The sequence below is a fragment of the Crinia signifera genome, chromosome 6 (assembly GCF_055691185.1).
Source record: "Crinia signifera chromosome 6, ASM5569118v1, whole genome shotgun sequence".
Taxonomy (NCBI): domain Eukaryota; kingdom Metazoa; phylum Chordata; class Amphibia; order Anura; family Myobatrachidae; genus Crinia; species Crinia signifera.
This window is the reverse complement of record NC_139222.1, coordinates 47,752,958-47,777,774: the sequence shown is the minus strand read 5'-3', so window position 1 is coordinate 47,777,774 and position 24,817 is coordinate 47,752,958. Positions and strand designations below refer to the sequence as shown.

General features: G+C 46.5%; 1 protein-coding gene across 1 annotated transcript in view; it reads right to left on the bottom strand.

Moving 5' to 3' along the window:
• TMEM17 (transmembrane protein 17) overlaps positions 1-24,750 on the bottom strand; it is a 34,515-nt gene extending 9,765 nt beyond the window's left edge. Inside the window, exon 1 of the mRNA XM_083146127.1 lies at positions 24,640-24,750. Coding sequence (XP_083002253.1) covers positions 24,640-24,739 — 100 coding nt within the window. The 5' untranslated portion in view covers positions 24,740-24,750. The remainder of the gene's footprint in view (positions 1-24,639) is intronic.
• Positions 24,751-24,817: the final 67 nt, after the last annotated feature.

Below are 24,817 nucleotides of genomic sequence, written 5' to 3'. Positions count from 1 at the left end.
GGGCCTGATTCAGAGTTGAATGCTAATTAGAGAATTTTATCGAACTGCTCATTCACATCACATATATGCAATGGTAAAAAGCGACAGAATATGTGTATGGATTGCTAACTGAATCCCCTTGCAATATAACTGACAGGAACACTCTGTCTCAGTCACAGAATAGTGGAAGTCTCAGACCTATCAATTGCTCTCTTTGATGGTTCGGGAATTGGGTATGGATTTCAGAGTGGATAGCAATTAATTGCAATTCTCTCACAGTATACTGTAGCATGGGGCATTTTCTCTCTCTCTGTCTCAGTGGCAGCTTTCTCCTCCAAGTCCACTGAATTCTAAAATTAGCAGCCAGGTCTGAATCAGAACCAATGTTTGGGAACCTCTGTCTTAGTCAATAATGCTTAATGCCAATAAACAGTGTTTTGACAAGTGGGTACACACTTGATCGATATATTGTTGGAGCAATGAACAATACATCACTATTGATAACAGAAATGTAAGGCCGGCCATGCAGCACAGGCTATGCAAAAACAGAACAGAACATCTTGTTGTTTGTATGGCCGACCCTCTGACTGTCCCACATGTGGGCCACAGGAACCGCCGCCAATGACGCAGTTGGCCAGTTATGATGCCTGACCAGACATATCAAGTGGTCAATTAAGTGTGTACGCTTAGCAACTTGACCTATAGCATCTCTTGGATCTTGCCTCTATTAAAATGATGCTTCTCCCTAAAATCCTTTATTTATTCTGAGCAATTCCCTACCTAGTTCCCCATATTATACTCAATAAATTCTACTCTGTTACATTCACTTTCATTTGAAAAAAATAAAAGACCACGGATAGCCAGAGCACAGCTACACCGATCAAAATATTATGGTGGCCTTGCCTTCTCAAAACTTGAATTAAACCAATCTGCTTCTCTACTAGACCAATTAAAGGATTGGTTACTATTAGATCCTGTGAAACCTTGGGTTGACATAGAACGATATTTATGTAAGGGCTTCCCCTTATTTGGCTTAATCTTTCTAATAGACCACCCTCCGCCATATCTGCAAACCCTATTTCCCACACGCTCAGTGTATGGGACGAATTAATTGTTGCACTGGGTGAATTCTCCCTTCCCTCCTCTAAATAATCGCTTCTGGCGATCTGGAAATGACTACCTGATCTATCTATACAAGGCTGGATAGAGAGATTCTAACTATTGGTGAACTTTATGATCATTCAGGTCTCCTCGCTTTCCAACAACTCCAGTCGAAACATGATATCCTGACAATTGGACCATAGGGATTGATTGTAAAGACCATTTATCAGTAAGGAAAAGATCTATTCTCGAATAGGATTTATGCACTACAGAGAAATAGGTATAATCTTTAGAGCCAGGGTTTCTAATTCTCCAGGTGTCATAGGGGTCAAACTCAGCTAGTAATTGGGAGAAACAAGTGGCCAAGGAGTGAATGGTACTGTTATTGATTTAACCCGGGGTTGTAGATTTATCTAGGAGGGGGTCAGGTGCTAAATTAAAGTCTCCCATAATAAAAACCGCTCCCATCTTGACATCATGTAATTTTTGAAGAAATGTTTTCAGAAAACAGGGTTGTCTGGAGTTGGGGGCATATAGGGACACTAAGGTGCCCATACACTAGTAAGATTTATCTTCAGATCTGTCTGGTTGGAACAAAAACATGGTGAGTGACAGTTTGTCAGTTTTCCAGCATTTCCAATCAAATGGTCAACTGTCATTTGCTCTCATCCATAACCATGTTTTTGTTCCAACCAGCCAGATCTGAAGATAAATCTGCGTGTGTATGGCCACCTTAGTGACTGAGCGAGATCCTATCTACCATTATTGTCCACCCATTTATTTACCAGTTTAAAGGAGCAGGATTTATAGAATAAATCCTGCTCCTTTAAACTGGAACTCTATTTTTTTTAAAGGGGCCAGAGGAGGTATACAGACACGTTAGTTATGATTAGAGAACTGTGGAGGAGAATGTAATGGGAAGTTTGTTTCTTGGATTACTAGGACTGTGATCCGCAAAGTACTTTAAAGCTAAATGCCTCTTAGACCAATATCTACAAATAAGAACATGGGTTAGGTCAGGCATGTCCAAACTATGGCCCTCCAGCTGTTGTGAAACTACAAGTCCCATCATGCCTTGCCACAGGTTTGCTATTAGGGAATGCTAAAATTGTGGCAAGGCATGCTGGGATGTGTAGTTTCCCAACAGCTGGAGGGCCACAGTTTGGATGTGTCTGGGTTAGGTCAACAGGGTCATTAGGTCAACATGGGGTTTTCACGGTTTTGTGAGCCGACATGTGGTATTTCATGCCCTACTATCCACTTGAGCGTGATGGTAGAATAAAATACAGTTCTGAGCGTAGAAAGGCACCGAGCCTGAAGAATGGCGAGCGCAACAAAATTATTAAAACACAATAAAAATGTTACAGAAATACAGTGCACTTTAACCTGTGTCCATGTCGACTGTGTCGACATTCGGGTAAAAAACATGTCAACCTAGACACAAGTCGACCTAATGACGGTCTAACAACTTGATGGTAACCAGTGATAGAAACATGGCAAACCTGATAAACTGTAAATGCAATGGTGGCAATAAACATAGCCATCCTATGGGGGTCTATGGATTCTGAAGATCACTAGATATGCCGACGTGGCGTCCGGTAGCAGTTTCTGGTAGATATCAGTGCCAAATTGGTAGAGCTCAGAGTTTGTAACAGAATCAGAGATGCCTCTTATCTTTATGTTGTTTCTCATGGAGCGGTCCTCCAGATCCGTGAGCTTGTCACGGATGGAGATTACTTCTTCTTGAATAAAGTCATGGGCAGATATTTCTATAGATAGGCTGTTAGAATACAATGGATAGACCTCAGTGTGACTGGGCCATCTAGGGAATTGACTGGTTCCTAAAGGTTTTGGCCAATTGTAGTGGAGACCGGGGAATATGAAGGGATGTTGACATCAGACCAGGTGTAAAGAGGGAAGGACAAATCTTTTTTCGAGATGATGAAGCCCCAAAGAAATGTTCCTGTGTGGCAGACTTAGGCTCCTTGTTTTTTCCCCTGGTGCCACAGTGTTGTAAATCCTTATTTACCAGCGTGAGTTGAGTGAGGCACGGTGGCTACATCCAAAAAGCCTAAAGGGCCCCTTACACTTGTGAGATATTGTGAGATTTGACCCAATCCAGGTGGATTGAGCCAATTTATCTGACAAAATCTGATGTGCCTGACATGTAGGACACAATCCACAATCCTGTGCCATTGGGTATAACCAAGAGATTGTAAGAGATTGATCCTCCTGCACATAGGATAAATCTTGAGTCAATCAGGTTCAATTTGTTGAACAATAAGTTGAACAAGTGTAAGGGGGCCTTTAGACTGGAAGTGGCAGGACAGGGGACCTATAAGAGCATGGATTATTATTGTTATAATTTTAATTATAAGGCGCCACAAGTGTTTCGCAGTGCCGTACAAAGGAACAGTACAGGGAGACAAAACTTGGCATTACATTGAATAAATAACAAAAATAGAGTAAAAATAAAGAGCGCCACAGTTCAACACACATTACAGCTTAAATATAAAGTAGTGAGTACTCAATTAGAGGACTCAATACAACTAGAGGCCTGAGGCCAATGATGGAGATGAATATGCGGACAAAGATGGCCACTGAGTGTTTGAGTATGGGAAAGCTGTAAGTGAAATGTGAAGAGAAGGTGTTGACAACAGGAGGGAAGAGGACCCTGCTTTGAGGAGCTTACAATCTAGTAGGAAGGGGAAACAGACCGATTACAAGAGGTGCAAGAAAGTGGGTGGTGGCTAGATAGCAGGATGTAAACAGGCAGGGGGCCAGAGAACCAGCCTCAGGACTAGTTTATGCAGTGGAAGGGTACGCTTTGTTGAATAGTTGAGTTTCCAGTGCCCGTTTGAAGCTTTGCAAGGTCGGGGAGAGACTAATGGAGCGAGGGAGTGCGTTTCACTGAAGGGGTGCAGTACAGGCAAAGTCCAGTATTCTACCATGGGAAGCAGTGATCAGGGTGGAGATGAGACGACCGTCGTCTGCTGACCTTAGAGGGCAGGAGGGTGTATGAATGGAGATGAGGTTAGAGATATATGGAGCAATGGAATTAGAGATGGCCCTGTATGTGAGTGTATGTGAGTGTGATGTGTTTGAATAGGATTCTATAGGGGAATGGGAGCCAGTGCAGATTTTGTTGAAGGGGAGTGGCAGAAGTAGAGCGGCAGGAGAGGAAGATAAGCCTGGCTGCAGAGTTGAGGACAGATTGGAGAGGAGCCAGTTGGGATTGAGCAGAATGGAGGAGATGATGGTGTTGTTAACAGTGATAGATATTAGTAGGGGGCATAGCTCTGGGTGGGGGAAAGATAATAATTCAGTTTTGTCCATATTGAGCTTTAGAAATCGCTCAGACATCCAGGAGGAGAGTTGGAAACCTGAGAGAGAACAGTGGGGGACAGATCAGGAGAGGAGAAGTAGAGGTGATATTCGAAGCCATGAACGATTTAAAAAAAAAGATTGTTTGGCAAAGGACAGAGCCGCGCTGTAGGAGGTGAGAATAAACTTGAAATGGAGGAAGTCTGCCAGGTGTTCAGCAGAGCATGCACATTTTTGCAAGAATCGTGGTAGGTTTTGGTGCCAGGGTTGGGGTTTAGAGCGTCGGAGAGGGACAGTGTGGAGGGGGGCCACAGAGTCGAAAGCAGAGGTAAGAGAAGAGTAGTGTCAAGAGACCCGAGGTTGCGTCTGGTGAATCTGGGTCTGGGCAATGAGGGGAGGATGAGATGGTGAAAGAGAGCAGATTGTCAGAGTTGGAAGGAAGAATTAGAGAAATCAGAGAGATTACAATAGTGCGAGAAGACGAGGGCAAGGGAGTGTCCGAGATTATGAGTGGGGGTGGAGGTCCATTGAGGAAGTCCAAAGGAGGTGGAAAGGTCAAGAAGATTAGAGGAGGCAGCATTATTGATGTCAATACTAATCTTAAAGTCACCGAGGATGAGAGAGGGAGATTGGAGGCAAGAAAGTGTGGAAGCCACGCAGCAAAGTTGTCAAGGAAAGGGTAGAAGAGGCTGATAGTGTATCTCAAAGGTGGAGAATGTGAGGGAGGGCTCAGGTGGAATGACACGGAAGGTTCAGTTGGAAGGAGAGGATACCCACTCCTCCTCTCCCCCAACTCCTGAGGATCTGTGAGGCATAGAGGTGGAAAATACAGAGGAAAATAGCTTTGTTGAGGTCTGAATTGTAGATAATACTAGGGTGTTGCAGGGGGATGCAGTTAAAATCCCGGCGGTCGGGATCCCGGCATTCAGAATCCCGACCGCCAAAATCCCGACACTTTCTCCCTCCGTGGGTGTCCACGACACCCCTGGAGGGAGAATAAATTAGCGTGCCGAGCGTAGCGAGGCACCGGGCCCGCTGCGTGGCGAGCGCAGGGGGCCCGCTGCGTGGCGAGCGCAGCGAGCCCGCAAGGGGGGGGGGGGACGACGATCCACGTCCCCCCCTTGTCGGGATTTCGGCGGTCGGGATTCCGGCGACGGGATTTTGAACGCAGAGATCCCGACCGCCGGGATTTCATACTGAATCCGTTGCAGGGAACCACCAATGAGAGTCCTATCTGCGTCACATATCTTGGTGAGAATAACAGGGTGCGCATACAAATTTTATACAGGCTCACAACAGTATTTGTACATTATTCGTACTCTACACACAGCAGTGTCCCATTGATAAGCTATATAATTATATATATATATATATATATATATATATATTTATATATTACACACACACACACACACACACACACACACACACATATACATACATACATACACCTTCTCATCAGCGGACCCTGACCCCATTGACCAATACTAACCGGGCCCCTAGGTCAAACACTTCTACACTTTAAATTACTGACCAGCCAATGGATACAGTTTACAACTGGCATGTCACCCATTTTACCCCACTCCAAGATGGAATTCAAGACGCATCCTCCTCATTACGAGACACACATCTGAAGTGATAGATAAAATGTTGGATCCGGATGGACACTCTGCTCCAACATTCTCGTCTTCACCAGGCCCAGACTCTCCCGTATCGTTTCCACAGCCCAGTCCCTATACCTACCCACAACATGCTGGAACTCTTAGGACGTCTTCTTCCTGCACCTCCCCCCTCCCCCCGTGCATTCCATGCCTCTCAACGTAAACAATTATTTCTGTCTTATTCAACCCCCTCTGCAGCCCTGATGTGACATACCTGAACCCCCTGCATGTACTGGACACGAATATTGGTCACAGCCTTTATCCAGATGTCAACTCGACTGCAGAGACATTTTGGTATCCCTCCTATAGGCTCCCATAAAACTGCACGAGAGCAGGTTTGCAACAACTTTGCTTGGATTATAGGGTCAACCCTACACCCTTTCCCTCTGGTTTATCTTTGACCTGTTAAAAGGCGATACGTATTTTATTGTTTAAAAATATGCGTGAAAAAAAAAAAAGTTATTTGAAGGCTGGGACGAGCCTTGTGTTGCCGCGCTTATGCTGCTTTCCCCAGGGACCACAGTACCCAGAGGCCAATTCTGCCAATGGGAGACCGGAGGTCCTCTTGTATGTTTGTTTTTGTGTTGTTTGATTGGGGCGTCAGGGACCCCGGGTGCAATGCTCACTGCAATTATCCACACTTGTACAGCAATGCTACTGAATACTAAGATGGCCGATCCGGGCCCCTGGTTCCCCCATATGTACTAACCCTTCCCTCCTTTTCCTCCATGTTTTTATCTCCTATGTATTGTTTTGTCTCTGATGTCGAGGATAGCAAGCAGGATGTATTCTATAGATATACGATATATGGTCTCACATACAAAACTAGACTTGATGCTAACATTACTGTTCACTCGCCTTTCTTTATATTGTTAAATGTCTGATTTGAAAATAGTGACGCTGAATGTTGGTGGTTTCCACATCCCCTCCAAACAAAAGAAGACTCTGCTCTACCTGCATAAGTTGGGGGTGGAGATTGTTTTCTTACAGGAGACCCACCTGACCCTCCCGGAAACGCTTAAATTAAATTCTATGGGATGGACGGTGCTGGCATCGTCCCCCTATAACTCTAAATCTAGGGGAGTGGTGATTTTAGCCAGGAAGCAAACTCCTGTTACTATACACTCTCCCACTTGCGATCCGGAGGGCAGATTCGTACTTGTGGAGGCCACCATACACTCACTCCGGTACACGCTCTGTAATGTATATGCTCCTAATGTTTTTTACAAATTGTTTTTTCGCAGTTTAGTCACCCTCCTCACCCCCTACCTAGATTCCACAATCATTTTGGCAGGAGATTTTAATGTGGTCTCATCCAATGTGTTAGACAGGGAAACCTCATCAGTACGTAGGAGGGCCCCACCTAGACATGGTATACAATATTTAATGGCCAGTTTACACCTCACTGACATATGGCGGGCTTGCCACCCCACAGAGAGGGAATTCTCATGCCTGTCTGCTGCCCACAATATGCTCTCCCGCATAGATTACATTCTTGTTTCAACTAGAGCCTTCCCATCGGTGCATGACTCTGGAATAGAAACAATATCGGTCTCTGACCACGCTGCATGTTGGATATCATTGCTTCCCTCTCAAGATGGAGGCTCATATATTCACTGGTGCTTCCCCAGCCACCTGGCAAACTCTAACAAGTTTAAATCTCTACTGGAGACAACTTGGATGGATTACAAGTATAACAATGCATCCACAGAAAGTGATTCACCTATCCTCTTTTGGCAGGCATCTAAGCCGGTACTCCGTGGCACTATAATTTCATATAACTCCCACATACGCAGAGAAAAAGCAAAACTTTGGCCCTTATTCAGATTGAAGCGGTACGGCCCGCATGCGGCCGTACCGCCGATGTTTTCTCTCTGCACATGCGCAGAGGTCACTCTGCGCATGTGCAGGGGAAATCTCCGTTTAAAAAAATTAGACGCCGCAAAGGGGGCGTATAGGGGCGTGAGGGGCTTCAGTCCCTCATTTCCCTATGTATACGCCCCGCGTTTCATGGGCGTTCCCATGCAAACGCGGGGCGTACGCATGGTAATGAGGGCATGACGCCACTCATGGGGGCGGAAAGCTGACGTCGGCGGATGTCAGCTTTCAGCCCCCATACAAGCTACCACACGGACGATTGTCCGTGTGGTCTCAGCTTGCGGGAGCTGCCGCGGCGTGCGGCCCTGCCTTCGATGGTCGTCGACCATCGAATGCAGGGGGCAGCTCCCACCATGGTGGAGGCGTACGCCTCCACCATTTTCGTGCGGATCGCCAGCCGTCCGTGTACGGACGGCCGTGGCGATCCGTAGCGTGGGCGGGGATTCGTCTGGTGCGGTCGGAGCCGCATATGCGGCTCGACCGCACCAACCAGAATAAGGGCCTTTATCTAGAAGCCCAAACGACCCTAACCAATGCTTACCAAACCTTTAAAACCACACCCACCACAACCAACAAGACAGCATTTAATCAGGCCAAAACAGTGTTTGATGCCCTACTGTCAAAAATGGAAACACATATGACATTCCAGACACAAAGCAAGTACCACAAATTTGGAGGTAAATCTAATCAGTTAATGACCAATTTACTCAAAGGACAACACCCTCCCACCATTATCACAGCACTATCAGACGATAAAGGTACAGTGGTACATAAGGGCCAGGACATTTCTAATATACTGCATACGTTTTATTCACGATTATACACTCCTCCCCCTGTCGATGAATCTAGAAAGGCATCCTTCTGGGCATCGGTCTCCTTGCCAACCCTGACGTCGGATCAGACCAGCTCCTTAATGTCAGACTTTACTGAGGAGGACATATGGCGAGCTATAGGTCAACTTAAAACTGGAAAAGTCCCAGGCCCAGACGGTCTGACCAGTGAGTACTACAAATTGCTGGCGCCTAAACTGACAGCTCCACTAACAGCCTTCTTTAATGCCCTCCTAAAGGGTGCCCCGCAACCTGCCTATTTTAATTCTGCCCTGCTCAAAGTCATATTGAAACCGGGACGCGACCCCACACTGCCCTCCTCCTATCGACCGATATCTCTTCTCAAAACAGACTATAAACTTTATACCAAATTACTAGCAGACAGACTCAAATTTCTTTTACCCTCAGTAATCAACAAAGACCAAACTGGGTTTATCTGGGGTAGGCACTCTGGGGGAAATTTACTAAAGGAAATTTGTAAAAAAATAGGTGTATTTGTATCCAGAAATACACTTATTTTTGACATTTACTATCCCGAAAATACGGCAATTCGTATTCGTATTGATGTGCTAGCAATACAAATACGAATTGCCATATTTTCGGGATAGTAAATGTCAAAAATAAGTGTATTTCTGGATACAAATACACCTATTTTTTACAAATTTCCTTTAGTAAATTCCCCCCTCTGTATTAAACATTGAAATATGAAAACTCATTTCGGCTCTGCAGTGGTTACAGGCCTCGGGGACCAAGCAACCCCATGCTGTGCTGTCTCTGGATGCCGAAAAGGCCTTTGACATGATATCTTGGGATCACCTTTTCCCCACCTTACGAGAATTTGGAATCCCGGAGGCCTTTTCCGATGCAGTCAGATATTTGTATGCAGATGCCAGATCACAGGTTCTGGACAATAATTATTTATCCCCCCCTTCCGAATAGTTAGAGGCACCCGACAGGGCTGCCCCCTTTCCCCGCTGCTATTTGCCCTTGAACCCCTAGCGGTTAGACTACGCAACACACCCTCCTTTACAGGTATCAAAATAGAGACAGCAGAAGTCAAACTCAGCATGTTTGCTGACGACATGCTCTTATTCTTTTCAAACCCACATCTTGCTATCCCAGCAGCCATGTCCACTATAGACTCCTTTGGCACTTTTTCAGGCTTCAAGATTAATTACTCCAAGTCTCAACTGTTCCCCATAGCCTTGCCCTCTTCAGTAGTGGAGACATGTCCGTCCTTACAACAATTTAGCATATGTACACGACACCTCAAATATCTGGGGGTCCTGATACCACTACAGATAGATACGTTGTATGTGACTAATTTTAAACCGGCACTACAGGCAATGTCCAAACTGATAGACAGATGGATGAAACTCTCTCCCTATACGGCCGCGTTACAGTGGTAAAAAGTGTCTTATTCCCGAAATTATCTTACTTGCTACAAATGCTTCCTCTCTCTTTATCTAAAAAAGATATATCTCAATATAATTCCATGATATCAAAATTTATATGGGCATCTAAAAAAACCAGAATGTCAATGGCTAGGCTGCTGCTCCCAAAATCAGAAGGAGGTTTTGGTCTTCCCCAGGCTCAGGCGTTTTCACATGCAGCACTCTTAAGATACGCAACTGACTGGTTCTTTCAAAAATCGAACTACACTAATAATAACCTAGAAATAGCCCTCTTTCATCCCTACTCTCCGGCAGCTCTCCTACATTCACCATGGGGAAAAATCCCTGACCAGATAAAAGATAATGTCCTTTTTAAAGACACATATAGAATGTGGATAGCAATCAATAGGCAGTTTGGCAGAAATTTTGTGAGTTCACCTTTTCCCACCTTCTGGGGCAACCCTTGTTTCCCCCCGGGATTAGACAACAACATATACCTGGAGTGGAGACAGAAAGGCATCTCCTCTATACGTAACATATTTGATCCAGGTGGCTCCACCATCCACCCCTTCTCCCACTTGGCCTCGGAAAACAATATACCCCATTCCCAGTTCATGTACTTGCAGGCTCGACACTATGCGCAATCCCAGCCAAAACCGTTCACCACTCCCACAACCTCAGACCCGATCCTCTCCCTGTTAGCCCCACATAACATATTAGGGTATAGGATTAGAAATCTCTATCAACATCTGGTAATAACTCCACAAGAAAAAATAATGCACCAGCTAACCCTTAGATGGAAAATAGATATCCCTTCACTTCCAGCCTATAAAGCTCTTCTCAAAAAACTTCCATATTCATTGAAATACCTCCAGTCTGCTTCCCTTCAGGAAACCCACTTAAAATTCATCAACAGAGCCTATATCTCCCAACAGCAGAGAAGCCACTTCATACCTGGCGACCTAGGCCTATGCCCTAAGTGTAAGATGAGAGGCGCCATTTTTTTCCACAATTTTTGGTAATGTGGCCTGGTAAAAATATTCTGGAGAAGGCTACTGGGTTTCCTGAATGCACTGTTTAAATTGAAGCTGACATATAACCCGCTCCCCTTTCTGTTCTTTTATTACGCGGAATGGGATTTGGGTTCAAACAAGAAAGCTATTACTCCACTACTCACACTAATATTGGGTTTGGCGTAGAAGCTGATATTGACTCACTGGATACATAGAAACCCTCCCACTCTCACCGAACTGAAAAACTCTATCCTTAAAATCCTCTTCTTTGAACGGCAGTCTACATTGTCCGACATAGAAAAAGGGGTGGCTCGTTTTTACGCATATTTTTTGAGAATACGACCTGGTTCATGACACATCAACTGGCCCTTTCGTTAGCCACCACTTAATCTGGGGAAGTTCTGGATACTCAAGCAGTCTATGCAATGCATCATAGGCACAGTCACTTTTTTTTTAGGTTGTCTAGGTGAGGCCTTTTCTTTCTATCTGTAAAACTGTCCACGACAAAGTTTATTCGTCGTGTCTCCCCCACTTTTCCTCCCCTTCCTCCCCTCTCCTTTTCTTCTTCTTGTTTGAGTGATATATTGCCCAGATATTTTTCAACTCCTTGTCATATAATAATGCTAGTGTATTTTAGCCACTTTACTGTGATGGAGACAGACGGACAAAACAAGATCTGGGTGGTGTATTTACTTGTTGTATTGTATGATTTTTTTTCTTTTTCTGAGAAAAATACAATAAAAATGTATTTAAAAAACAAAAACCCATGTCGACCTTTTGACTGTCAACCTAGACCCATGTTGACCTAATGACTGTCGACCATCATGCTGTAGACCAAATGACCGCATCCCCACAGTGCTCAGGAGCATGAGCCAACAGTAATGGCTGCCACTGCAGCACAGAGGTCAGGGCAGTGTCTCTTACCTCCCGATCAGCAGGGCAGAGGAAGTAATGAGCCCCTGCTATGTTGGCCAGGGCACTTTCCCTGCAGGCAGCAGGTAGTGGTGAAGCGGGGGGGCCGGAGTGGCGGCACCGCTGTATTCTTACCGGTGTCAGCTAGAGCGCGGTCCAGAGGGCTGGGTCTTGTGGATGCGCTCCAGCCGGGTGAGCGATGCAGCCAAGTTTATGGTGAGGCGAGGAGTCCTTGGTCTCCTGCAGGGTCCCAGAGACATCCAGGGAAGTATCCCAGGGACCGAGGACCGGTCCAGTCCCGGCTGTGTGAGCACTGTAGGCCACAACCCGTGGCAGTCATTGAAGTGACCACTCGGCTCTTTGACACACACAGTCTCTCAGCCTGTGATGTGGTAGCTGCACACTTAAAAGTGGGGTTGCTGAGAGCCACAAAAATGGGTAAATATGGAGGTAAAAGGCTGGCTTCGTAAGGAGCTTCTCAGCCACACTTCCGGTCAGCTTTCTAGCCAAACCACGCCTCCATACCCTGTTTTTTTTTTTTTTTAAGTAATTGGGGAAGGTCAGTTTCGGCAGCGCCATCCCGTGCCCCCACCCCTGGCAATGTTCACCAATAAAGAAGGCGGTCCCACTGATCCTGCCTCCTTTCCCCACTTACCTGTCTGATGCTGTCACTGTGTGGGAGACCGAGCTGCGTGCAAAAGGCAATCTCTGGGAGACAGGCTGCAGCGACTGAGAGGATCAGTCGAGGTGAAGCCAGTCTCACCGCAGATTGTTGTTTTTTTTGCATGCAGCACCACCTGAGAGGAGTAGTCGAAGACCAGACACTGACAAGGATGCCCTCCCCATATGCTGGAGGGACATAATTATACTGGAGAAGGGGGACAGGGCAGCCTGTAATGTAGGTGGGAGGGCTGAGGGGACGTGTTCAGGAGGCATAAAGTGATGCAGGTGTCCACCCACAACCTCCCCTCTCCTTTTTCTTCCCTGTGCTCTCTCTCTTGCTCCACAGACCCGCTTTCAATCTTACCTCCATCTCATTCTCCCCCCCCCATGTCTCTTCTCTTTGTGGGTGGGATGCACTAACTAAAAAATGTGGTAAAAACCCTGTTAGAGGAGTTTTTACCGCAATTTGGAATACACTAAAACCCGAGCACCTATGGGCTTTTTATTGTGACCCACGCTGCCCCTGACTGACACCTTCAAAGATGTGAGCCACCCCTCACCAGAGTCCGGGCAACCTCCTACTGCTGCCCGGACCAGTGGCCTCCTAGCATCGCAAAGAGCAGTTCTCAACACAAGAGCTGTCCTTTGCGATAAAAATTGCATATGCAATTATTATTGGCGATGTGCAGTGGAGAGGGGCTGTGGATAATCGTGCATGTGTGTGTCTCTCTCTCCTGCTCCCTTCCCAACTGCCTTTCACCATCTGTCTAACCTCTCTCTCACCTCTTTTTCTATCTCCGATTTCTTTCCCTATTCCTCTTTCTCTCCTGCCCCCCCCCCCCCCCCCCACTTTCACCTCCTTCCCCTCCATCTAATTTTACTGTCTCTTCTCTGAGTGGCATTGTATTGATGATTGGGGGGGGGGAACTGTTAAGATTTTGCTATGGGACACAGAAGGTGCTAGTTACGCCCCTTCCTTTATCCCTAATCCTAAAGCCTAACCATTGGCTTACTTAGATAATTGAACTGTTATAGTACATGGTGAAGGTTCGAATGTCGAAATTGTGAACCTGTAGACATTATTACCATTACTGTAAAGTGAAGAGCTAAGATGCTGAGCCATGCATAAGAGCAATGATAACCGAAAATTAAATTTCTTCTTAAAGATCCCATGGCAGCCATAACACCAGGATAACCCACTCCTCTAGTATAGATAGAATGTTTTTCTAGGGACTGCCCACCGGGTGGCATATAACCTCACTCCTCCCTTTCCTCTTTGTCATTCAAGTGTCTCCATATTTAGGAACCTGGAAAAATGTCTACAATGGAAGGGCATTCTGATGGCTGCCATGGGATCTCTAAGAAGAAATTAAATTATCGGGGAGTATAATTAGCTGGTTCATCTTCAATCCCTATGGCAGCCATAACACTGGAACATACCAAAGCAGAATAAAGGATGGGAAACCACATAATAAATGCAGTATGATTTACTTGGCAAGTGTACCTTGCGAGACTTGATCCCCAAGTGGTTGGTAGCAACATTTAAAGCATAGTGTTTAGAGAATGTATGAATAGACAACCAAGTTGTTGCTTCACAAATATCTTTTATAGAAGTCAGATTTTTCTTAGCCCATGAAGTCACTACAGCTCTGGTTGAGTGTGCCTTGATTAAGACCTGAACCTCTCCACTCTCATTTTTTAATATGTATAGTAAAATAATATTAAATTGTTAGGCATCTAATCCATGTAGATATGGTCACTTGTCTTATTTCCATCTATGTTCACAAATAAATGTGTGTAATTTAGACAGTTTCAGTAAATGCCAATACTTCCACCCCTAAATGATAATAGCAATAATATTTTTATTATTATTTTGTCAGAGCACTCATAAGGGGAAGGGAGGGTATCGGTGTCTCCACTGGTGTACTCTACTTCTCTGCTGTCTCATCATCGTGGGTGCACCCAGCGGATGAGAGAGCAGGTGGTAGTGGGGTGAGAATGAATGGGGAGGAGAGGATAATGGATAAGGAATGGTGGGGAGGGGGGTCCTTCTGCTGCTAACATTAGGACATTGTATGCTCCCTGGTGTCAACATTGATGTGATCCACCAGTGAGAGAGGACACAAGGGGTGCCAGTACTTGTTTCCTGGCAGGGCGCCCAGTACACATTAAGCATACTGGGCTATTCTCCGTAGTGAACTCGCATCGCATCAGATCGCACAGCGTGTATAATGCTGTGCGATGTCCATATTGAGTGCACAGGAGTGCTTATACAATGAAATATTGCATGGGATCGGAATGCACCATAGACAGGGTGCGATGCGATGTGAAATGTCATTGTAGAAGCACCAATGCGATGAGATGTGATGGGTGCTTAGTATGACATGTGATGGGTGCTTACAATTGAAAGCACCTATGCCATTGTTTTGCGTCACCTCCAGTATTGACGCCACCCTGAAGCGTGGCGAGCGCAGCGATCCCCGCGAGGGGCGGAGGAATGTGTCCTCCAAACTTTTCATACCCCCACTATCCACGTCGGCGTGGAGTTGACTATATAAAGTGTGGCGAGTGCAGCGAGCCACCGAGCCCCGCGAGGGGATGCGGATTACTTTACATGTATTCTGCGGGACTCGCCACACTTTATAAGATCAACTCCACGCCGACGTGGGTAGTGGGGGTATGAAAAGGTCGGAGGACGCGTTCCGCAGCCACTCGCCACGCTTGGATAGTGGTGGTGTTTTTTTAGGAACACATTCACACTGGCGATCTACTGTGGGTTTTAGAGATTGCTTGCTGGGAGCTGGCTCCTCCCCCCTAATACCCCACAATCCCCAGTTAGGAAAATTGGTAACGAGAGGAGAAGACACCAGGTTACAATAACATACACACATAAATCATGTACACCAAACAATAACTGGCAGGCAAGGGAGTAGGGAGGGTGTCCAGTGTCCCCTGCGGATTCAGAGAAACGGAATTACCGGTAGGTACCAAATTCCTATTTTCTCATTCATCCGGCAGGGGACACTGGCGATCTACTGTGGGGAGGTTCCAAAGATATCCCCCTGGGCGGGAGAACTCATGGGAACCTGCAAAACCAAACGACCAAAGTCCGCCGAGGACGAGGCGAATGTGTCAAACTTATAGAACTTGATGAAAGTGTGGGCGGAAGACCAAGTAGCCGCCCTATACAACTGTGAAATGGAGGGCCCTCGCCTGGCCGCCCAAGAAGTTCCAACCGACCGGGTGGAATGGGCCGTAATGGAAACAGGAGGGATCCTTCCCTCTGCTAAATATGCCTGCTTAATGGTTAGCTTAATCCAGTGGGCGATAGTCTGCTTGGAAGCCGGCCATCCGCGTTTCAATGCGTCACAGAGAACAAAAAGATTGTCCGACTTCCTTAAAGATGAAGTTCTAGAGACATTAATACGCAAGGCCTGTACCACGTCCAGAGAGACTGAACCCTGGTCCGTCTCAGGGAATGACGGAATGACGATGGGTTGGTTAACATGGAAAGATGTAACCACCTTCGGCAAAAAGGAAGCTCGTGTACAAAGCTCGGCTCTGTCCGAATGAAAGACGAGAAAAGAAGACTTACACGAGAGGGCCCCAATTTCAGAGACCCGCCTAGAAGGGGCTAGGGCCAAAAGAATGACCGTCTTCCATGTTAGGAATTTCAATTACGCCGACTCTACAGGCTCAAACGTCTCAGACTGGAGAAAATGTAGTACAAGATTCAAGTCCCACGGAGGAGTAGGAGGTATAAAGGGAGGCTGAACCCTGGCCACCCTTTGAAAAAATGTTTTAATCTCAGACAGAAGGGCTAATTTTCTTTGAAATAGAACTGATAGGGCTGAAACTTGGACCCTTAGTGAACTCAAATGAAGACCTCCGTCTAAGCCTGACTGTAAAAAACTGAGCAGGCGAGGAAACCGAAAAGACCTGAAGGGATAACACCAGCGGCAGTATGACCGCCAAATGCGGTGATAGTGGGCGGCCGACACCGGATTGCGAGCCTTGAGCATGGTCGGAATGACTGAGGAAGGGATCCCCTTCTTCCTCAGGATATCAGTCTCAATAGCCACGCCGTCAAACGAAGAGGCCGGAGAGTGGGGTGTAAGAAGGGACCCTGCTGCAATAGATCCGGCCTGTCTGGAAGAGTCCAGGAATCGTCCCCCAGAAGGCAGTGGATGTCTGAGAACCACGTCCGTCTGGGCCAAAATGGACCTATCAATATTGCCTGAGTCTGTTCTCGCCTTAATTTCGTGAGAACCCTTCCGAGAAGTGGAATTGGAGGGAACAGGTAAACCAATTGGAATGTCCAAGGGATTTCTAACGCATCTACCGCCCAAGCCCCTGCTTCTCTTGTCCGAGAGACGTAGAGTGGGAGCTGATGGTTGTGGCGAGAAGCCATGAGGTCTACCTGGGGAAGGCCCCACCGGCTAACAATCTGTTGGAAGACCTCGGGATAAAGCGACCACTCTCCGGGATGCAACTCCGTTCTGCTGAGAAAGTCGGCTTCCCAAATGTCGACTCCTGGCAGGTAGACGGCTGTTAGAATCACGTTCTTTCTGCCCAACGAAGAATCCTGGAAACCTCCTTCATGGCGTTTCAGCTTTTTGTTCCCCCTGTCGCTTTACGTAAGCGACTGCCGTCGCGTCTGTATCTTCACTGGGTGACCTCTCAGAGTGTCCTGAACAGCCAGAAGGGCATTGAAAATTGCCCTTAGCTTCAAAACATTGACAGACGAGACTCCGCCTGAGTCCACAGCCCTTGCAGCCGATGCGTTAAGATGACCGCCCCCCCAACCTGTGAGGCTGTGTCGGAGGTGAGGACTATCCAATCCCAAACTGCGAAGCGACGCCCCTGAGTCAAAGTCGGTTTGTGTAGCCACCACATGAGTGACAACTTTGTGAGTCTGGAAAGCTGCACCCTTAGTGAATGTAGAGGTGCGAACCTGACCACTGACTTAACAGATCAAGCTGCAGGGTCCGCGAATGGAACCTGCCGAACTGGAGGGCTGGAAAGCCACAACCATCTTGCCTAGGAGACGAATGCAAAGAAGGATCTGAACTCGTCTGTGTTGAAGCACCAGTAGCTGGATAGCTTCTACCTTGTCCTCTGGAAGGATCACTCTCCGATTCTTTGTGTCCAGAATCAGACCCAAGAATTGAAGACACTGCGTTGGAGAGAGTGCGGACTTCTGATAATTGATTATCCAGCCATGCTGGATCAAGAACTGAATCGTCAAGCGCAAATGTTCCTGCAGGAGATGGGGCTTTTATCAGCAGGTCGTCTAGGTAGGGTACTATATTGAGACCCTGGAGCCTCAAGTGAGCTATGAGTACCGACAACAGTTTTGTGAACACTCGAGGGGCTGATAAGAAAAACGGGAAAGCCCGAAAGGGTTCGTGACCCACTGCAAATCTGAGAAATGACTGATGATGAATCCAAATGGGAACATGAAGGTAAGCATCCTTTATGTTGAGGGATACTAAAAACTCTTGCGACTCCAGGGAGGCTATCACAGAGTGAATAGACTCCATCTTGAACCGCTGATACTGTACGAACAAGTTGAGGGACTTGAGATTGAGGATAGGCCTGACCGAACAGTCTAGCTTGGGCACTACAAAAAGATTTGAATAGAATCCTAGTCCTCTTTCCTCGTATGGTACTGGAGTAATCACCTGAGACCGCAAGAGCTTCTGGATCGCCTGCTGAAGATGCATCCTTTTCTCTGGAGCATGCGGAAGTCCGGTCCTGAAGAACCTGGAAGGATGTCGGCCCGAAAACTGGAGCTTGTAACTGTCCGAAATGAGAAGTCGAGTCCAGGGATTCGAAGTCGTGGACAGCCACGGTTCTCGGAAATCCAGTAAACGGGCCCTGACCTGAGAACTTCCCAGCATCGTTGGTGGATAGTCATGCTGCTGGTTTATCCTGAGGCTTAGGCTGCTGGGGTCTTGCGGCGGCCTGACCTCTTGCTCTGCCTCTGCCACCTCAAAAGGAGAAGTCCGAGCCTCTACCACGGCCACGAAAGGACTGCTGTGGATGAAAGGATTGACATCTGGCTGGAGGGGGTGCTGACACCAAAAAGGTCGACATCGAAAGCGATGTCAGAGTGCAGAGACGCGCTCACAGACTCGCTCAAAATGCCGCGCTGGATGGAGACAAGGTACTCACCAGCGGTGACACAGGCAGGCTGAAAGTGTATAACGAGCCCTTTGGTGGGGGTCCGCAGGCACACTGAAGGTCTGGGCAGGCGCCTTTGACGGAGGCCCTGACATACAAGCTGGATAGGAACCAGCGGCGCCCAGCTCCACAGACTATAGGAAATAGCTATGAGGAGCTGACAACACTAGTAAAATCTTTAGCTAGATTTTTTTTTTATTGTTTTAACACAATTTTTCTAACTGGGGATTGTGGGGTATTAGAGGGGAGGAGCCAGCTTCTTAAAGTTATAGTGTGCCAGCTCCCAGCAAGCCAGCTCTAAAACCCACAGTAGATCGCCAGTGTCCCCTGCCAGATGAATGAGAAATGTCCAGCTGTTGCTGACAGTAGTCAATGAATGTCAGCTCCTGGGCCCATGAATAGATAAAGCGCAAGCCATGCGAGGGGACACGGTACTACGTTTCAGTGTCCATGTCGACATTCGGGTAAAAAAAAAGGTGAAAACCCCCATGTCAACCTTTTGACTGTTGACATTGCCCATGTTGACCTAATGCTTGTGTCAACCTAATGACCTGTCGACCTAGACCCACGTTGACCTTCTGCATGTCGACCAACTTCTTGTAGACCTAATGATTAATTCCCATTTGTACAAGTTTAGCATGTCTCCCCTTAAACTCTTTTCTGGTGTAAATAATCCCAATTTGTTCAATAGGTCTTCATAGCTCAAATTCTCCAACCCCTTTATTAACATTGTTGCTCTTCTTTGGACTTTTTCTAGTTCTAGCATTTCCTTATAGTGCAGGGCCCAGAATTGTACTCCGTATTCTAGATGCGGTTTAACCAATGCTTTGTAGAGTGGCATAATTACATTTGTTGGTCTTATTTGTTGCTACAGTACATGACACTGAGCACTACACCCCAGTTTGCTATCAATTTTCTCCTAGATCCTTTTCCAGTTATTAAAATACCCAAAGCAACCCCGCTTAGGTTATAATTAGCGCACTGGTTAGGTCAAATATGGTGTAATGACTACCATTACTGCCTCACAGCACGGAGGTCATGGGTTTGATTCCCACCATGGCCCTAACAGTGCGGAGTTTGTACATTCTCCCCATGCTTGCGTGGGTTTACATCGGGTACTCTCCAATTTCCTCCCACCTCCAATCCAAAAATATACTGGTAGGTCAATTGGCTTCCAACAAAATTAACACTAGAATGTCTGTGTGTGCATGTACATGTGGTAGGGAATATAGATTGTAAGCTCCACTGGGGCAGGGACTGATGTGAATCTTCAACTGTACTCTGTAATGCGCTGCAGAATATGTGTGCGCTTTATATGAAACTGTTAATAAATAATAATAATAATAATATTGCATTTATCCACATTGAATCTCATTCTCCAATTTTTTGCCCACTCTTCTAGGGAATGGGATCATTCGTCAGACTGCATTTAAGTCTACAAGCATTAGGTCTACACCATTAGGTCGACTTGCATTTAGGTCAACCTGACTGAAGGTCGACAGGGTAGTTAGGTCAACAGTGAAAAATGTCGACATGGGTTTTTTTTAATTTATTTTTATTTGGTACTTGTGTACTAGCACGGCGCCCATCGCATCGCAGACCATATCGCATGCGATGCGACGCGATATCGGCCGATGCTCTACAATGGCATACAATTTTAAAATTGTATGCCATTGTATATGGCATACAATGCCATACAATGCGATTAAAAATTGTATAAGCACCCTAATGGGTGCTTACAATGCTTAAATGCACCCCCACGCCACCCCCCAAATATAAACGTGAACCCGAAGCGTGGCGAGCGCAGGGGCCTGTTTAAAAGGAGCACTGGGGCCTGTTTAAAAGGAGCACAGGGAAATGTTTAAAAGGAAGACATTTGCTGTCAATGTCTACCGTATTAAAATAAGACCTCCTCTGAAAATAAGGCCTATGGCAGTGGTTCCCAAACTGTGTGCCGTGGCTCCCTGGGGTGCCTCAGGACACTTGCAGGGGTGCCCTGGGTTGGGGGTCCAGGACCAACAAAAAATATTAATGGTGCATTATTTATTAGAAAAAACGGTGCTGGTGGCTGCCAATCATAAAATGTGTACAAACAGAAGCAAACCCTGCCATTTACCACATAATGCTGCTTTCCCACTGCAGACCCGTTTTAAGTTACAGGTAATCTTAAACGGTATTTAGCATTCCCACTGCAGCAGATTACAGTTTTAAATGCCATTTAAGTACCATTCCCATTGCAGGTAAAAGGTTTTAGCTCTTCAAAACGTTTTTACAGCACAAATGAGTGCCTGTGACTTTAATGGGCTTTTCAGGGTTAAAAAGGTGCACACCCACAGTTGTTTTCACATAATAAAAGGAGGGGGAGGGGCCAGTGGTGCGTACAAATCCCGCAGCCGTCAACATTTGTGCTATGTGTCGGCTCAATTTAACCCATGGTGGACAGTAATATATACATTGCTGGCCAGTGCCAGCTATGTATATATTACTGCCTAATAACTAAATCATTGGTGCCCAGTGGTGCCTGTAATAAATAGATTGCTGGCATGTGCCAGCAATCTATATATTACTGGCTTATGACTGTCATTGGTGCCTGCAATATATAGATTGCTGGCATGTGCCAGCAATCTATATATTACTGGCTTAGGATTGTCATTGGTGCCCAGTGGTTCCAGAAATATATAGATTGCTGCCATGTGCCAGCAATCTATATATTACTGGCTTAGGATTGTCATTGGTGCCCAGTGGTTCCAGAAATATATAGATTGCTGGCATGTGCCAGCAATCTATATATTACTGGCTTACAAAATAAAACATTGGTGGCCAGTGCTGCTCCGTGTGGAGCAGGACGGAGGGAGGCGGGGCATGTGGCCGGACCCAGGAGGACAAGAAAAAGAGGACCTGCGGGGCGGACCGGACCAGCGTCGCTAACGGCATCCAGCCGCAGCAGCAGCCAGCCGGACACAGCGGGGCAGCTTGGACAAGTGAGTATAACAGGAGGGGGAGGGGGGGGGGGGCAGCGGGGCGTACCGCCGGGCTGAAAGTGGTTAATCTTTCAGCCCGGCAGTGTACACACACAGAGATGATGGCTGAAAAAATCAGCAATCATCTCTACCGTTTGAGATGCATTCCCATTGTCTCTTAAACGGTAGATTACCGTGTAAAACTCTGCTTTGGAAACAGGTTGAAATACCGTTTAACTTTAAACGGTATTTCAACTCTGGCGCTTCCCCACTGCAGCCTTAAACGGTATTTTGCCCTCAAAAATCGGCAATATACCGTTTTAAGGCTGCAGTGGGAAAGGGGCAAAACTGACATGAAGAATCGCATATAAACACAATCTAATAAAATAAATTTTGGCCTAGGGGTGCCGTGAAAAAATTCTGATACTCTAGGGGTGCCTTGATTAAAAAAAGATTGGGAACCCCTGGCCTATGGTGTTTTTTGTTGGTTGAAAAAAAATAAGACAGTCTTATTATCAGGGAAACACGGTAGCAAGTTTGTCCAAGATGGATAGTCACTAAAGGCATAGATACCTTATTAGACTATCACGCAACAAAATTATTAAAACACAACCAAAAATGTTACAGAAATACAGTGCACTTTAACCTGTGTCCATGTCGACTGAGTCGACATTCGGGTCAAAGAACAGTGAAAAACCCCATGTGGACCTTCTGACTGTCAACCTAACCCATGCTGACCTTATGACTGTAACAACTTGCACCTGTAATCTATAATTTTTTTAGTCACCTTTTAAAAAACTATTATAGTCTTTAAATTATATCAAGGAATGATTAATGTATACATATATATGTATTTATATCATAAAAAGGATATGGTCAACATGCATTTAGGTTGACAGGGTCATTAGGTCGACCTGGAGTTTTTCACAGTTTTTTAGCCGACACGCGGTATTTCATGCCCTACCATCCACTAGGGCGTTGTGGGAGAAAAAAATAGTGCCACCGAGCCCGAAGCATGGCAAGCCATGCAAGGGGGCGCAGTGCACTTTAACCTGTGTCCATGTTGACTGTGTCAACATTCGGGTAAAAAAAAAAACAGTAAAAAAAAAACCATGTTGACCTAGACACATGTCCACCTAATGACTGTAACAACTTGCTCTGTGACCAGCTGATCCACACCCAGTAAAAAACACTCCCTATACAAAGGGCGTCAGGTATCCCCTAAGTATAAAAGTAATGGTAAGTTACATAAACAATAAAATTGTGCTTTTTTTTTATTTTTTTTATACACTTCTGATTGTTGAACCCTATCCTTTTTAATTTTCCCAGGGTTGCCTACATGACCCTCTCCTTCAGGGAGAAAATGCTCTGTACCTGGACTTCCCTGGTAATGTATGATTACTGTCACCTGTGGGGAGCTAGGTAATTGATAAGAAAGGAGTTTAACCACAGGTGATGGCTGTCTCATACATTACCAGGGAAGTCCAGGAACAGAGCATTTTCTCCCTGAAGGCGAGGCTCGGGTGGGCAACCCTGGTTTCATACCTCCCAACAGTCCCGATTATGGCGAGATTGTCCCGGTTTTCGGGGACATTCCCGCATCCCTCCTGTGGCCGGCAGTGTCCCGCGGCGAAGGGGGGGGGGGTGGGCTGTTGGGAGTCCCCCCTGTCGGCTGCTGAGCAGCAGTGAATAAACGCTGTGCACACGCAGGGGGCATCGCTAGAGGCTCATGGAGCCTCTGGGTCATACCCCCATAGTGTCAAAATGGGGGGTTGCCTCATTGGAGGTATAGGCCACGCCCCCAAAATTTCTGCTATCCCTCCGCCATCTCCCTAGAAGTTGGAAGGTATGTGGTTTTTCCCTTATATTTTATATAGAGATTGTGGTTTTCTGCACATGCATGAATTTACAGCAGTTTTCTCTCTTGTAAATTTCTATATTTGTATAGGTTAATATAATATCCACAGTGAGGGGGTGACAAAATGTCCGGACCCGGACAAGACCCTGGTATTCCAGACCAGACTTCAAACGCTGCATTCCGAGGCTTGTAGTTGTGGTCCGGGGGTGTCGTGTCCAGGGGTGGGGGAGAATAAAGTAGGGTCCGGGCATGAAGCAAAAACCAGACCACACGGGAAGGCTTCAATCTCCCCTTCCCCATATCACTGGAGAAAGCAATTACAGTAATCCCCCCTGACAAGACACCCCCTGGATGGGACACTACAAGCTCCGGAATGCATTTTGAGGTGCGGTCCGGTGTTCTGGGGTCTTGTCCGGGTCCGGTTTTTACTTAGTCCCAGTGAATACATGCACAGGTTGGGACAGCTCCAGAATGACACAGTTTGATGAATAGAACCTGTCTGGATCGGCGTCCGGGGTGTGGTCCAATTCCACTTTTCACCTAGTCCCTAAAACAGGGAGGTAGGCAAAGGAAGGTACTCCAGCTGCTGTGGAATCAGATAGTCACCTCTCAGCACCCAATGCCACAGGTTTAAAATGCACTAACATACATGAATCAGGGATATTGTTTTTATCACATCAATATTAAATGTGTAAGATCCTGGATTTAATATCATACTTTATAAAGCATTCCTGCTGCTATGGAACTACATCTCCCAGCATGTCCGGTGGTTTTCATGTTGGGAGGTGTACTTGCAAGCAATAAGAGTCCCACAAGGTGGCCTATCCCTGCTCTGAAAAATCTCCATTAACAGCACAATCCTTACTGAACGCTCACTCACCCTCCGCTTCAATCTTTTTGGACGCTGTCCGCCGCACATCGCTAAATATGCTGCGTGTTATAGAGTCCAGTTGCAGTCGGACAGTCGCGGGCGGCGCCATTTTGCCCCCCCCCCCCCCCCCCCCCAAGCGTCAACGTGCGTCTCCATGGTTCCCGAAACTTCCGGGTGCAGGAGGAGC